The following is a 15,599-nucleotide window of genomic DNA, read 5'->3' as shown; positions in this document are numbered from 1 at the left end:
GAGGGGAACGTCACCTCAGTACCTCCAGGCTCTGATCAGGCCCTACACCCAAACAAGGGCACTGCGTTCATCCACCTCTGGCCTGCTCGCCTCCCTACCACTGAGGAAGTACAGTTCCCGCTCAGCCCAGTCAAAACTGTTCGCTGCTCTTTTTGATCTTCATCAGATGACACTCAAAGTACTTCATATTACACAATACATGTATGTTTTGTTCGAAAAATATCATATTTATATCCAAAAATCTGTTTACATTGGCGTGTTATGTTCAGTAGTTCCAAAACATCCGGTGATTTTGCAGAGAGCCACATCAATTTACAGAAATACTCATAATAAACATTGATAAAAGATACAACTGTTATGCATGGAATTTTAGATCCACTTCTCAACCGCTGAGTTAGATTTCAAAAAAACTTTAGTCAGAAATAGCATTATAAATATTCACTTACCTTTGATGATCTTCATCAGAATGCACTCCCAGGAATCCCAGTTCCACAATAAATGTTTGATTTGTTCGATAAAGTCCCTCATTTATGTCCAAATACCTCCTTTTTGTTTGCGCGTTTAGTACACAATCCAAACCCACGACGAGCGAGCAAGTCCAGGTGAAAGTTCAGACGAAAAGTCATATAACAGTTCGTAGAAACATGTCAAACGAAGTATAGAATCAGTTTTCAGGATGTTTTTATCATAAATGTTCAATAATGTTTCAACCAGAGAATTCCTTTGTCTGTAGAAATGCGATGGAATGAAGCTAACTCTCACGTGAGCGCATGTGATCAGCTCATGCCACTCTGCCAGACCTCTGTCTCATTCAGCTCTCATTCCCCCCTACCTCACAGTAGAAGCATCAAACAAGGTTCTAAAGACTGTTGACATGTAGTGGAAGCCTTGGGAAGTGCAATATGACCCCATAGACACTGTATATTCGATAGGCAATCATTTGAAAAATGAAAAAAAAAATTCTCAGGTTCTTGCCTGCCATATGAGTTATGTTATACTCACAGACATCATTCAAACAGTTTTAGAAACTACAGAGTGTTTCCTATCCAAATATACTAATAATATGCATATATTAGCAACTGGGCCTGAGTAGCCGGCAGTTTACTCTGGACACCTTATTCATCCAAGCTACTCAATACTGCCCCCCTGTCCCAAAGAAGCTTCTTCGGGATTGGTGTCCTGTCCATGGTACGGTTGAGCTAACATAGGCTAATGCGATTAGCATGAGATTGTAAGTAACAAGGACATTTCCCAGGATATAGACATATCTGATATTGGCAGAAAGCTTAAATTCTTGTTAATCTAACTGCCTCAAAATGGCGCCGGAAGCAATCGCAACAGTTTTACTGGTGCCCAACCAATTGTGTTGTTATGTGGATTTTTTGGCAATATTTGAAACGTATTTTGTACATAATGTTTCCGTAAAAAAAGAGCTTCTGGGTATCAGGACAGCGGTCACTTACCTCGGATTAGACAAAGATTTTATCTACAACAAGCACGACGCACAGGACATTCTCCAAACACCCGACGGGGTCGACATCACTGTTATTTGCAAGAGGAAGCGACGTAGGTACAGAGTACAGAGAGCCGGATGCCTCGAGAGAACCCGCAGAAGGCGAGTGGGGAAGCTGCCATTACTGTCAATACTACTCGCCAACGTGCAATCATTGGACAATAAATTATACGAGTTATGATCATGAATATCCTACTCATGGGACATCAAAAACTGTAATATCCTATGTTTCACGGAATCGTGGCTGAATGACGACATGGATATTCAGCTAGCGGGATATACGCTGCACCACAGAGATAGAACAGCACACCCCAGTCAGATGTGTGTGTGGGGGGGAGGGGGGGGGAGGGTAAGTGCATGTTTGTAAACAACAGCTGGTGCAAGAAATCTAAGGAAGTCTCTAGATTTTGCTCGCCTGAAGTAGAGTATATTATGATAAATTGCAGGCCACACAACAAGAGTTTTCAGCTATACAGACTGGAACATATTCCGAGATTCTCCCAATGGCATTGAGGAGTAAATCACATCAGTCACTGGCTTTATCAATAAGTGCATTGAGGACGTTGTCCCCACAGTGACTGTACGTACATACCCCAAGCAGAAGCCATGGATAACAGGCAACATTTGCACTGAGCTAAAGGGTAGAGCTGCCACTTTCAAGGTGCAGGACTCTAACCCGGAAGCTTACAAGAAATCATGCTATGCCCTGCAACAAACCATAAAACAGGTACAGCGTAAATACAGCGCTACGATTGAATCATACTACACCGGCTCCAAAGCTAGTCTTATGTGGCAGGACTTGCAAACTGTTACAGACAACAAAGGGAAGCACAGCCGCGAGCTGCCCAGTGACACGAGCCTACTTGACGAGCTAAATCACTTCTATGCTCACTTCGAGGCAAGCAACACTGAGGCATGCATGAGAGCATCAGCTGTTCCGGATGGCTGTGTGATCACGCTCTCCGTAGCCGATGTGAGTAAGATCTTTCAACAGGTCAACATACACAAGGCTGCGGAGCCAGACGGATTACCAGGACGTGTGCTCCGGGCATGTGCTGACCAACTGGCAGGTGTCTTCACTGACATTTTCAACATGTCCCTGATTAAGTCTGTAATACCAACATGTTTCAAGCAGAAACCCTAGACCCACTGCAATTTGCATACCGTCCAAACAGATCCACAGATGACGCCATCTCTGTTGCATTCCACACTGCCCTTTCCCACCTGCACAAAAAGAGCACTTATGTGAGAATGCTATTCATTGACTAAAGCTCAGCATTCAACACCATAGTACCCTCAAAGCTCATCACTAAAATAAGGATCCTGGGACTAAACACCTCCCTCTGCAACTGGATCCTGGACTTCCTGTCGGGCCAACCCCAGGTGTTGAGAGGAGGTAGCAACACATCTACCACGCTGATCCTCAACACTGGAGCTCCCCAGGGGTGCATGCTTAGTCCCCTCCTGTATTCCCTATTCACACACGACTGCATGGCCAGGCAAGACTCCAAAACCACCATTAAGTTTTCAGACGACACAAACGTGGTAGGCCTGATCACCGACAACGACGAGACAGCCTATAGGGAGGAGGTCAGAGACCTGGCCTGGAGGTGCCAGAATAACAACCGATCCCTCAACGTAACCAAGACTAAGGAGATTATTGTGGACTACAGGAAAAGGAAGACCGAACATGCCCCCATTCTGATCGACAGGGATGTAGTGGAGCAGGTTGAGCGCTTCAAGTTCCTTGGATTCCACATCAACAACAAACTAGAATGGTCCAAACACACCAAGACAGTCGTGAAGAGGTTACGACACAGCCTATTCCCCTTCAGGAAACTAAAAAGTTTTGGCATGGGTCCTGAGATTCTCAAAAGGTTCTACAGCTGCAACATCGAGAGCATCCTGACTTGTTGCATCACTGCCTGGTACGGCAATTGCTCAGCCTCCGACCACAAGGCACTACAGAGGGTAGTGCGTACGGCCCAGTACATCACTGGGGCTAAGCTGCCTGCCATCCAGAGCCTCTACACCAGGTGGTGTCAGAGGAAGGCCCTAAATATTGTCAAAGACACCCGCCACCCCAGTCATAGACTGTTCTCTCTACTATCGCATGGCAAGCGGTTTTGGAGTGCCAAGTCTAGGACAAAAAATGCTTCTCAACAGTTTTTACCCCCAAGACATAAGACTCCTAAACAGGTAATCAAATGGCTACCCAGACTATTCGCATTGTGTGCCCTCCCCTCTTTTACGCTGCTGCTGCTCTCTGTTTATCATATATGCACAGTCACCTTAACTATACATTCATATACATACTACCTCAATTGGCCCAACCAACCAGTGCTCCCGCACATTGGCTAACGTGGCTATCTGCATTGTGTCCCGCCACCCACCACCCGCCAACCCCTCTTTTACGCTACTGCTACTCTCTGGTCATCATATATGCGTAGTCAATTTAACCATATCTACAATAACATTCTCCCTCAATCAGCCTGACTAAGCTGTGTCTGTATGTAGCCTCGCTACTTTTATAGCCTCGATACTGTTTATTGCCTTGCTACTGTTATTTTTCACTGTCTTTTTACTGTTGTTTTATTTCTTTACTTACCTATTGTTCACCTAATACCTTTTTTGCACTATTGGTTAGAGCCTGTAAGTAAGCATTTCACTGTAATGTCTACACCTGTTCTATTCAGCGCACGTGACAAATTAACTTTGATTTGATTTGAACTGTCCAATTTACAGTTGCTATTACATTGAAATAATACCATGCTATTGTTTGAGGAGAGTGCACCATTTTGAACATGAGAACTCATTAATAAACAAATTATGCATATTTGGGCCGTTCGAGATACAACATTTTTAACAGAAATGCAATGGCTCATTGGAACCGTCTAACTTTGCACATACACTGCTGCAATCTAGTGGCCAAAATTAACTAAATTACACCTGGGCTGGAAAAATAAATTATGGCCTTTGTCTTGTATTTCAAAGATGATGGTACAAAAAAAATACAACAGAACAGATGTTTTTTTCTTTGTATTATCTTTTACCAGATCTATTGTGTTATTTTCTCCTCCATTCCTATCGCATTTCCACAATCTTCAGTGTTTCCATTCAAATGGTACCAATAATATGCATATCCTTGCTTCAGGGCCTGAGCTATAGGCAGTTTGTCTTGGATATGTCAACACATTAATGTTTCGTATAAAAAGAGGTGATGCAGTCATCTCTCCTCAACTCTTAGCCCTCTGATTACAATGAAGACGTGCTGCTCTCTTCCTTGCCAGCCGCAGCTTAAGGGATCCCTTAAATGCAAATCCCGCTCGAATCCCGTTAGCGGAATTGATTTGACAACATCCAGTGACATTGCAGAGCGCCAAATTTAAACTACAGAAATATAAATATTCAACATTTACGAAAATATAAGTGAAATACATCAAAATAAAGCTTAACTTCTTGTTAATCCAGCCACTCTATCAGATTTTTAAAATGCTTTACGGCGAAAGCAAACCATACAATTATCTGAGGACAGCACCCTCGAACAAACACATGACAATCATTTTTCAACCAGGCAGATGCGACACAAAAGTCAGAAATAGCCATATAATAAATGCCTTACCTTTGAAGATCTTCATCTTTTTGCAATCTCAAATGCCTCATTGACTAAATGAATGGTAGTTTTGTTCGATAAATTCCTTCTTTGTATCTCCAAAATTACAATTTATTTAGCGCGTTTGATTCAGAAATACACTGGTTCCAACATGACTACAAAGTATCTAATAAATTACCTGAAAACCTGGTCCAAACATTTCAAACAACGTTCCAAATCCAAGCTCAGGTATCCTAAAATGTAAATAATCAATCAAATTTAAGACGGAATAAACGGAGTGTGCTCCTGTACACGCGCATTAAAATACTAGAGACCTTCAGAGTGACACGTACAAAAAACAGCATTTACTTCTTCATTTCTCAAAAGAAAAACATCGACCAATTTCTGAAGACTGTTCACATCTAGTGGAAGCAATAGGAACTGCAATCTGAGCACTAATAAATCAGGATTCCCATATAAAAGCATTGGAAAACACAATGACTTAAAAACAAAATTTCCCTGGATGGATTGTGCTCGGGGTTTCCCTGCCAAATCAGTTCTGTTATACTCACAGATTTTATTTGAACAGTTTTAGAAACGTCAGAGTGTTTTCTATCCAGAACCACTATGCATATGCATATCCTAGCTTCAGGGCCTGAGTAACAGGCAGTTTACTTTGGGAATAATTTTCATCCGGACGTGAAAATACTGCCCCCTATCCCGAAGAAGTGGGTTTCAGTGACTTCTTCATATGGTGGTTGCTGATGCGTATTTTATATGATTTAGACCTTTATTTAACTAGGCAAGTCAGTTGTGGTATTCCTGCACAACAGACACAGAACAAGCCAAATTTTGAAGAGTGAAAAAGTAGATGGGACCTGGCTGCATTGGGTCAGAACGATAGTGCACCTGCAAACAACAAAATAACAATAATATAAGTTAATGAAAAGAAAATGTAATGTAAAACGTAATATCATTTTTTAATGTGTCACTATCAGGTAAATGTCACTTACCTAACAAATTCACTTAGCTAACAAATGTGCAGAGCAGCAGCACTGCAAACAGAAACATAATCTTGGAAACTGGAAGTTAAAATGATAACACATCTGGCGAAGTGGAGTCTTTAGTTTAGACAATGAACCATAATCCCAGTCCATAATCCTAGTACTAGCAATACAAACCGATTGTCATAGCTAGCTAGGAGTTAACCAAATAGGTTCAAAGTTAGAAAGTTAGCAAGCTAACAATAGGCTATAATAGCAACGTGAAATGGCATTTGACATAACATTACTACGCACAGATAATAAACGTAATGTTAGCTAACGAGCCAGCATTCTAATGTCAGCTAGCTAGATAACAGTCATCTTTATCTTGGTGTCTTTTGTTTATACCTGGAGCTAGCTAACTAGCTAGACAATTAACCATAATCCCAAACCATAGAGTACTAGCAATACAAATGGATTGTCATAGCTAGCTAAAGTTAAGCATATAGTTTCAATGTTCGCTATTTAGCTAGTTAAGGCTAGAACTAGCAACATGAAATGGCATTCTAAGATAACAATGGTACATTTACATTTACATTTAAGTCATTTAGCAGACGCTCTTATCCAGAGCGACTTACAAATTGGTGCATACACCTTATGACATCCAGTGGAACAGCCACTTGCATCTAAATCTTTTTTTTTTGGGGGAAGGGGGGTGAGAAGGATTACTTACCCTTACTTACCCTATCCTAGGTATTCCTTGAAGAGGTGGGGTTTCAGGTGTCTCCGGAAGGTGGTGATTGACTCCGCTGTCCTGGCGTCGTGAGGAGTTTGTTCCACCATTGGGGGCCAGAGCAGCGAACAGTTTTGACTGGGCTGAGCGGGAACTGTACTTCCTCAGTGGTAGGGAGGCGAGCAGGCCAGAGGTGGATGAACGCAGTGCCCTTGTTTGGGTGTAGGGCCTGATCAGAGCCTGGAGGTACTGAGGTGCCGTTCCCCTCACAGCTCCGTAGGCAAGCACCATGGTCTTGTAGCGGATGCGAGCTTCAACTGGAAGCCAGTGGAGAGAGCGGAGGAGCGGGGTGACGTGAGAGAACTTGGGAAGGTTGAACACCAGACGGGCTGCGGCGTTCTGGATGAGTTGTAGGGGTTTAATGGCACAGGCAGGGAGCCCAGCCAACAGCGAGTTGCAGTAATCAAGACGGGAGATGACAAGTGCCTGGATTAGGACCTGCGCCGCTTCCTGTGTGAGGCAGGGTCGTACTCTGCGGATGTTGTAGAGCATGAACCTACAGGAACGGGACACCGCCTTGATGTTAGTTGAGAACGTCAGGGTGTTGTCCAGGATCACGCCAAGGTTCTTAGCGCTCTGGGAGGAGGACACAATGGAGTTGTCAACCGTGATGGCGAGATCATGGAACGGGCAGTACTTCCCCGGGAGGAAGAGGAGCTCCGACTTGCTGAGGTTCAGCTTGAGGTGGTGATCCGTCATCCACACTGATATGTCTGCCAGACATGCAGAGATGCGATTTGCCACCTGGTCATCAGAAGGGGGAAAGGAGAAGATTAATTGTGTGTCGTCTGCATAGCAATGATAGGAGAGACCATGTGAGGTTATGACAGAGCCAAGTGACTTGGTGTATAGCGAGAATAAGAGAGGGCCTAGAACAGAGCCCTGGGGACACCAGTGGTGAGAGCGCGTGGTGAGGAGACAGATTCTCGCCACGCCACCTGGTAGGAGCGACCTGTCAGGTAGGACGCAATCCAAGCGTGGGCCGCGCCGGAGATGCCCAACTCGGAGAGGGTGGAGAGGAGGATCTGATGGTTCACAGTATCGAAGGCAGCCGATAGGTCTAGAAGGATGAGAGCAGAGGAGAGAGAGTTAGCTTTAGCAGTGCGGAGCGCCTCCGTGATACAGAGAAGAGCAGTCTCAGTTGAATGACTAGTCTTGAAACCTGACTGATTTGGATCAAGAAGGTCATTCTGAGAGAGATAGCGGTAGAGCTGGCCAAGGACGGCACGCTCAAGAGTTTTGGAGAGAAAAGAGAGAAGGGATACTGGTCTGTAGTTGTTGACATCGGAGGGATCGAGTGTAGGTTTTTTCAGAAGGGGTGCAACTCTCGCTCTCTTGAAGACGGGAGGGACGTAGCCAGCGGTCAGGGATGAGTTGATGAGCGAGGTGAGGTAAGGGAGAAGGTCTCCGGAAATGGTTGAGAGAAGAGAGGAGGGGATAGGGTCAAGCGGGCAGGTTGTTGGGCGGCCGGCCATCACAAGACGCGAGATTTCATCTGGAGAGAGAGGGGAGAAAGAGGTCAGAGCATAGGGTAGGGCAGTGTGAGCAGAACCAGCGGTGTCGTTTGACTTAGCAAACGAGGATCGGATGTCGTCGACCTTCTTTTCAAAATGGTTGACGAAGTCATCTGCAGAGAGGGAGGAGGGGGGGGATTCAGGAGGGAGGAGAAGGTGGCAAAGAGCTTCCTAGGGTTAGAGGCAGATGCTTGGAATTTAGAATGGTAGAAAGTGGCTTTAGCAGCAGAGACAGAGGAGGAAAATGTAGAGAGGAGGGAGTGAAAGGATGCCAGGTCCGCAGGGAGGCGAGTTTTCCTCCATTTCCGCTCGGCTGCCCGGAGCCCTGTTCTGTGAGCTCGCAATGAGTCGTCGAGCCACGGAGCGGGAGGGGAGGACCGAGCCGGCCTGGAGGATAGGGGACATAGGGAGTCAAAGGATGCAGTAAGGGAGGAGAGGAGGGTTGAGGAGGCAGAATCAGGAGATAGGTTGGAGAAAGTTTGAGCAGAGGGAAGAGATGATAGGATGGAAGAGGAGAGAGTAGCGGGGAGAGAGAGCGAAGGTTGGGACGGCGCGATACCATCCGAGTAGGGGCAGTGTGGGAAGTGTTGGATGAGAGCGAGAGGGAAAAGGATACAAGGTAGTGGTCGGAGACTTGGAGGAGTTGCAATGAGGTTAGTGGAAGAACAGCATCTAGTAAAGATGAGGTCAAGCGTATTGCCTGCCTTGTGAGTAGGGGGGAAGGTGAGAGGGTGAGGTCAAAAGAGGAGAGGAGTGGAAAGAAGGAGGCAGAGAGGAATGAGTCAAAGGTAGACGTGGGGAGGTTAAAGTCGCCCAGAACTGTGAGAGGTGAGCCGTCCTCAGGAAAGGAGCTTATCAAGGCATCAAGCTCATTGATGAACTCTCCGAGGGAACCTGGAGGGCGATAAATGATAAGGATGTTAAGCTTGAAAGGGCTGGTAACTGTGACAGCATGGAATTCAAAGGAGGCGATAGACAGATGGGTAAGGGGAGAAAGAGAGAAAGACCACTTGGGAGAGATGAGGATCCCGGTGCCACCACCCCGCTGACCAGAAGCTCTCGGGGTGTGCGAGAACACGTGGGCGGACGAGGAGAGAGCAGTAGGAGTAGCAGTGTTATCTGTGGTGATCCATGTTTCCGTCAGTGCCAAGAAGTCAAGGGACTGGAGGGAGGCATAGGCTGAGATGAACTCTGCCTTGTTGGCCGCAGATCGGCAGTTCCAGAGGCTACCGGAGACCTGGAACTCCACGTGGGTCGTACGCGCTGGGACCACCAGATTAGGGTGGTCGCGGCCACGCGGTGTGGAGCGTTTGTATGGTCTGTGCAGAGAGGAGAGAACAGGGATAGACAGACACATAGTTGACAGGCTACAGAAAAGGCTACGCTAATGCAAGGAGATTGGAATGACAAGTGGACTACACGTCTCGAATGTTCAGAAAGTTAAGCTTACGTAGCAAGAATCTTATTGACTAAAATGATTAAAATGATACAGTACTGCTAAAGTAGGCTAGCTGGCAGTGGCTGCGTTGTTGACACTACACTAATCAAGTCGTTCCGTTGAGTGTAATAGTTTCTACAGTGCTACTATTCGGGGGCTAGCTGGCTAGCTAGCAGTGTTGTTTACGTTACGTTGCGTTAAAAGAACGACAATAGCTGGCTAGCTAACCTAGGAAATCGCTCTAGACTACACAATTATCTTTGAAACAAAGACGGCTATGTAGCTAGCTACGATCAAACAAATCAAACCGTTGGTAGTTAGCGACCCAGTCATCTAATGACCTGTATACAGTTTAAGTCGTAAGTTTACATAAACCTTAGCCAAATACATTTAAACTCAGTGTTTCACTATTCCTGATATTTAATCGTAGTAAAAATTCCCTGTCTAAACCTCTTGCTCCTACCCGACACGCAGGCGTCCCATCTAGACATCTGGAAATGCAAATGCGCTACGCTAAATGCTAATAGCACTCGTTAAAACTCAAACGTTCATTAAAATACACATGCAGGGTACTGAATTAAAGCTACACTCGTTGTGAATCCAGGCAACAAGATTTTTAAAATGCTTTTCGGCGAAAGCATGAGAAGCTAATATCTGATAGCATGTAACACCCCAAAAGTCCCGCAGGGGACGTAAACAAAACAATTAGCATAGTCGTCGCTACACAAACCGCACAAATAAAATATAAAACATTCATTACCTTTGGCCATCTTCTTTGTTGGCACTCCTAGATGTCCCATAAACATCACTATTGGGTCTTTTTTTCAATTAAATCGGTCCATATATAGCCTAGATATCGATCTATGAAGACTGTGATCAAGGAAAAAATTGCGTTTTATAACGTAACGTAATTTTTTTAAATTAAAAAAGTCGACGATAAACTTTCACAAAACACTTTGAAATACTTTTGTAATGCAGCTTTAGGTATTAGTAAACGTTAATAAGTGATCAAATTGATCACGAGTCGATGTATATTCTATAGCTGTACGTCTGGAAATAATGTCCGGGTAAATCTCAACCAAAATATCCGGTCGGAGACCGGAAGAAAGGCGCTACCTTGTGTCCGTTTGACCAAGAAACAAATCGTAGGCAAATGACAAGACTGTTGACATTGAGTGGAAGCTGTAGGTATTGCAACCTCGGCTCCATTTAATGTCGTTCACATTCAACAATGGGTTCTAGTGGCGCATGGATATATTTTCGCATTTTCAGTGATCAGATTTTCCTGCGCTTTTCGATGAAACGCACGTTCTGTTATAGTCACAGCCGTGATTTAACCAGTTTTATAAACGTCTGAGTGTTTTCTATCCACACATACTAATCATATGCATATACTATATTCCTGGCATGAGTCGCAGGGCGCTGAAATGTTGTGCGATTTTTAACAGAATGTTCGAAAAAGTAGGGGTAGGAGTAACAGGTTAATAAGTCAGTTAGGATCACCACTTTATTTTGAGAATGTGAAATGTCAGAATAATAGTAGAGATAATTATTTATTTCAGCTTTTATTTATTTAATCACATTCCCAGTGGGTCAGAATTTTACATACAATCAATTAGTATTTGATAGCATTGCCTTTAAATTGTTTAACTTGGGTCAAACATTTTGGGAAGCCTTCCACAAGCTTCCCACAATAAGTTGGGTGAATTTTGGCCCAATTTTCTTGTCAGAGGTGGAATAACTGAGTCAGGTTTGTAGTTCTCCTTTCTCGCACACACTTTTTCAGTTCTGCTCACAAATGTTCTTTGCAAATGAGGTCAGGGCTTTCGGATGGCCACTCCAGTACCTTGACTTTGTTGTCCTTAAGCTATTTTTTCACAACTTTGGAAGTTTGCATGGGGTCATTGTCCATTTGGAAGACCCATTTGCGACCAATATAGCCACATCATTTTCCATCCTCATGATGCCTTCCATTTTGTGAAGTGCACCAGTCCCTCCTGCAGCAAAGCACCCCCACAGCATGATGCTGCCACCTCTGTGCTTCATGGTTGGGATGGTGTTCTTTGGCTTGCAAGCCTCCCCCTTTTTCCTCCAAACATAATGATGGTCATTATAGCCGAACAGTTATATTTTTGTTTCATCAGAACAGAGGTTATTTCTCCAAAAAGTACGATCTTTGTCCCCATGTGCAGTTGCAAACCGTAGTCTGGCTATTTTATGGTGGTTTTGGACCAGTGGTTTTGGACCAGTGGCTTCTTCCTTGCTGAGCTGCATTTTAGGCATTTTAGGTTATGTTGATATAGGACTCATTTAATTGTGGATATAGATACTTTTGTACCTGTCTCCTCCTTTTTAAGTGGGGGAACTTGCACAATTGGTGGCTGACTAAATACTTTTTTGCCCCACTGTATATAGGGAATAGAGTGACATTTTGGATTCAACCTAGTTGTTGAATTCATTTTTACTTGAAATCTCCAATTCCTCTCTCCTCTTCCTGTCCAGGTGACCAATAAGGTGGAGCTGGAGCCCAGGCAGTTTGTTGATTGGATGAGACTGGAGCCCCAGTCTGTGGTGTGGCTTCCTGTGCTACATAGAGTGGCGGCTGCTGAGACCGCCAAGCACCAGGCCAAGTGTAACATCTGTAAAGAGTGTCCCATTGTGGGGTTCAGGTAAAAATACACACAAACGCATATAGGTACAAATGTGCACACACACAGCAACTAACTGATGTTAGTTCCTTTTCTTTTTTTCTGTTGGGGGGGCAGTAGATCAGCTTTAAAATTGCAGATAGATTGGTTGCAGATAGAGTGGTTTCCATCAATTTAATTGTCTGCGTAATATCCAATCCCCCATATATTTTTGGGAAATATATATATAATTTTGGGGGAAATATTTCCTCACAGTATATATATAAATTATATATCTTTAAAAAATATATTTCCTTTATTATTTTCCCGTAATCCTGACATGAATCCCTAATTGGAGTAAGCAAATGGACAACAACACTTAGGCCTCTACTTCCAACTTAAACATACACATTTATATTTTGTTTGTTTTGCCATACAGTACCAGTCAAACATTTGGACACACCTATTCATTCAAGGGTTTTTCTTTATTTTTAAATATTTTTTTCTTACATTGTAGAATAATAGCGAAGACATCAAAACTATGAAATATCACATATGGACAAGGTAGGGTTGGTATACAGAAGTTAGGTCTATTTGGTAAAGACTATGTCCATATTATGGCAAGAACAGCTCAAATAAGCACAGAGAAATAACAGTCCATCATTGCTTTAAGGCATGAAGGTCAGTCAATCTGGGATATTTTAAGGCATTTTGAGACATACTAATCTTTCAGAAAACCAGTTCAGATTTAAGGTCATTATATAAATAGGCACACTTAATTTTGTCTGGCTTGCCATTCCAAATTAAATGGGGGAAAAAATGTGCTCATTAAATTAAAAAATGTCGCCAGGCCATAAGCAAATAGTTCAACTGGGATAGATACGACTAAAGAGTTAATCAGGGTGATTTTTAAATTAATAGACAGATATTTTCCTTTCCACAGTAGGAAGATCTTATCTATTTTTGTCCCCCCCCCACACACACACACACACACACACACACACACACACACACACAGTGGGTTCATGCATGCTGGTCTCCCTGCTCTAGTAGAGTAGAGCAGAAAGGCAGAAAGGGCAGGCCTGCTCTGGAGGGCAGGCATTTATCTAAATGTCAGCAGATCATAAACTTCTGACTAAATACCAACTGGAGGAGGACATCTATAATCACACGCGCTTGGACACGCACGTACACACACAGACGCAGACATCCACAAACAGTGCATAACAGACCACCCCTGTGATACATACTGGGGGTCTCAAAAGACTCCTAAAGGTCTCTTTCACACAAATGAACCAACACTGCCGGCTGATATGTCAGTAGTTTAACATAATAACACTCTTCTGATTCCAAAGACCTCCCTGTGATGAGCTGAGTTCAAAGATGTCCACAGGCTAAACACTATTGTTTGCTGTCATCCTCTTTTACAACTATTCACTTAACTCTCCTGTTCTGCCTTTGATGGCAAGGGGATATGACATCAGTCACAGAATGGGAGCAGAATAAGACACAACACCATGCAAGCCAGAATCTAGTGTCCAGTGTTGTGTATTTCTGGTTACTCACTAAGTAGTTACACCAGCTAGAGAATGTCTGAGTGAAACACTAGAAGACATTTGACACAACACATTCCCTTGGTTGTCTGTCGGGAGGGAGGGAGGGACTATTACAAAGTAGAAATATGGACCCACAGGGTCATTAATTGGTGGGCGTCTGTGTCAAGGCTAATGAAAAGGTTGCTGTGTAGTGGGACGTGTGGTATACTGTGCTCAACTGTCTGATGCATTGCTATGGGCTCTGTCATCACTCAAATCACCTTGGCTGTGGTAGAGGAGAGAGAAGCAGAGGGATGGAAGACTTCTGATGTTGCGCATAATATATGCCATTTAGCAGACGCTTTTATCCAAAGCGACTTACAGTCATGTGTGCATACATTCTACGTATGGGTGGTCCCGGGGATCAAACCCACTACCCTGGCGTTACAAGCACCATGCTCTACCAACTGAGCTACAGAAGGACCACTGCATGAATTCGGTTCATCTTAATATACAGTTGTCTTACGAATGTCGTATATATTCTGATTTGAGTACAATGAAAAGGTGTTTTGGGATAGAGCTGCAGGTGCTTCATTTCGATCTTAGCAGAGGGATTGGAGAAAGAACGTGATGACAGGAGGCCCTGGAATTGCGATAGCATATGCAAGAACAAGATTGGGAAATGGAGGAATCTGTTTGACAGAATCATTACTCTTATTATCTTGTTTTTCCCTAGGTATCGCAGTCTGAAGCACTTTAACTATGACGTGTGTCAGAGCTGCTTCTTCTCTGGACGAACCGCCAAGGGCCACAAGCTCAACTACCCCATGGTGGAGTACTGCACGCCGGTGAGGAACACACACACACACACTTCTGTGCAACCTCATTCTACAAATCACTAGTTTTTGCAACTTGTCCTGCCAGCTACATCAACTTTAGGAGCCTGGAGCAAATTGTATTTGACTGAACAAACCATGAAATAATGTTTATAATTTCTGAGAGAGAGAGAGAGAGAGAGAGAGAGAGAGAGAGAGAGAGAGAGAGAGAGAGAGAGAGAGAGAGAGACTCTCATTCAAGGGGGGTTTAAACCATTTTTTACATTGTAGAATAGTATTGAAGATATCAAAACTATGAAATAACACATACGGAATCATGAAGGAACCAAAACAGTGTGAAACAAGTCAAAATATATATATATATATTTTTGGGGGGAGATTCTTCAAAGTAGCCACCTTGTTGACAACATTGCACACTGTTGGCATTCTCTCAACCAGCTTGAGGTGTGTGGAATGTGTTTCAATTAACATGTGTGCCTTAAGAAGTTGTTTTGTGGAAATGATTTATTTCTTAATGCGTTTGAGACAATCAGTTGTGTTGTGACAAGGTAGGGAGATAATAGGTCCATATAATGGCAAGAAAAGCTCAAGAGAAACGATAATCCGTCATTACTTTAAGAAATACGGAACATTTCAAGAACTTTGAAAGTCTCTTCAAGTGCAGTCTTAAAAAACATCAACCGCTATGATGAAACTGGCCCTCATGAGGACCGCCACAGGAATGGAAGACCCAGAGTTACTTCTGCAGCAGAGGCTAAGATCATTAGA

The 15,599-nt window shown here is 43.6% G+C and overlaps 1 protein-coding gene across 5 annotated transcripts in view; it reads left to right on the top strand.

The window, feature by feature from the left end:
- The window catches only part of LOC118398379 (utrophin-like), a 176,033-nt gene that overhangs the window by 124,057 nt on the left and 36,377 nt on the right, over nucleotides 1–15,599 (top strand). For all 5 annotated transcript variants that reach the window (XR_008071034.1, XR_008071033.1, XR_004828614.2 and 2 more), the window contains 2 exons: nucleotides 12,336–12,502; nucleotides 14,732–14,843. Coding sequence is in view for 2 of the 5 variants with exons in the window: in XM_052470692.1 (XP_052326652.1) it covers nucleotides 12,336–12,502; nucleotides 14,732–14,843 (279 nt within the window). In the remaining 3 variants the exon portion in view is untranslated. The remainder of the gene's footprint in view (nucleotides 1–12,335; nucleotides 12,503–14,731; nucleotides 14,844–15,599) is intronic.

The sequence above is a fragment of the Oncorhynchus keta genome, chromosome 19, assembly GCF_023373465.1.
Source record: "Oncorhynchus keta strain PuntledgeMale-10-30-2019 chromosome 19, Oket_V2, whole genome shotgun sequence".
NCBI lineage: Eukaryota > Metazoa > Chordata > Actinopteri > Salmoniformes > Salmonidae > Oncorhynchus > Oncorhynchus keta.
Note: the sequence above shows the minus strand (reverse complement) of the source record. Positions and strands in the feature narration are given on the sequence as shown.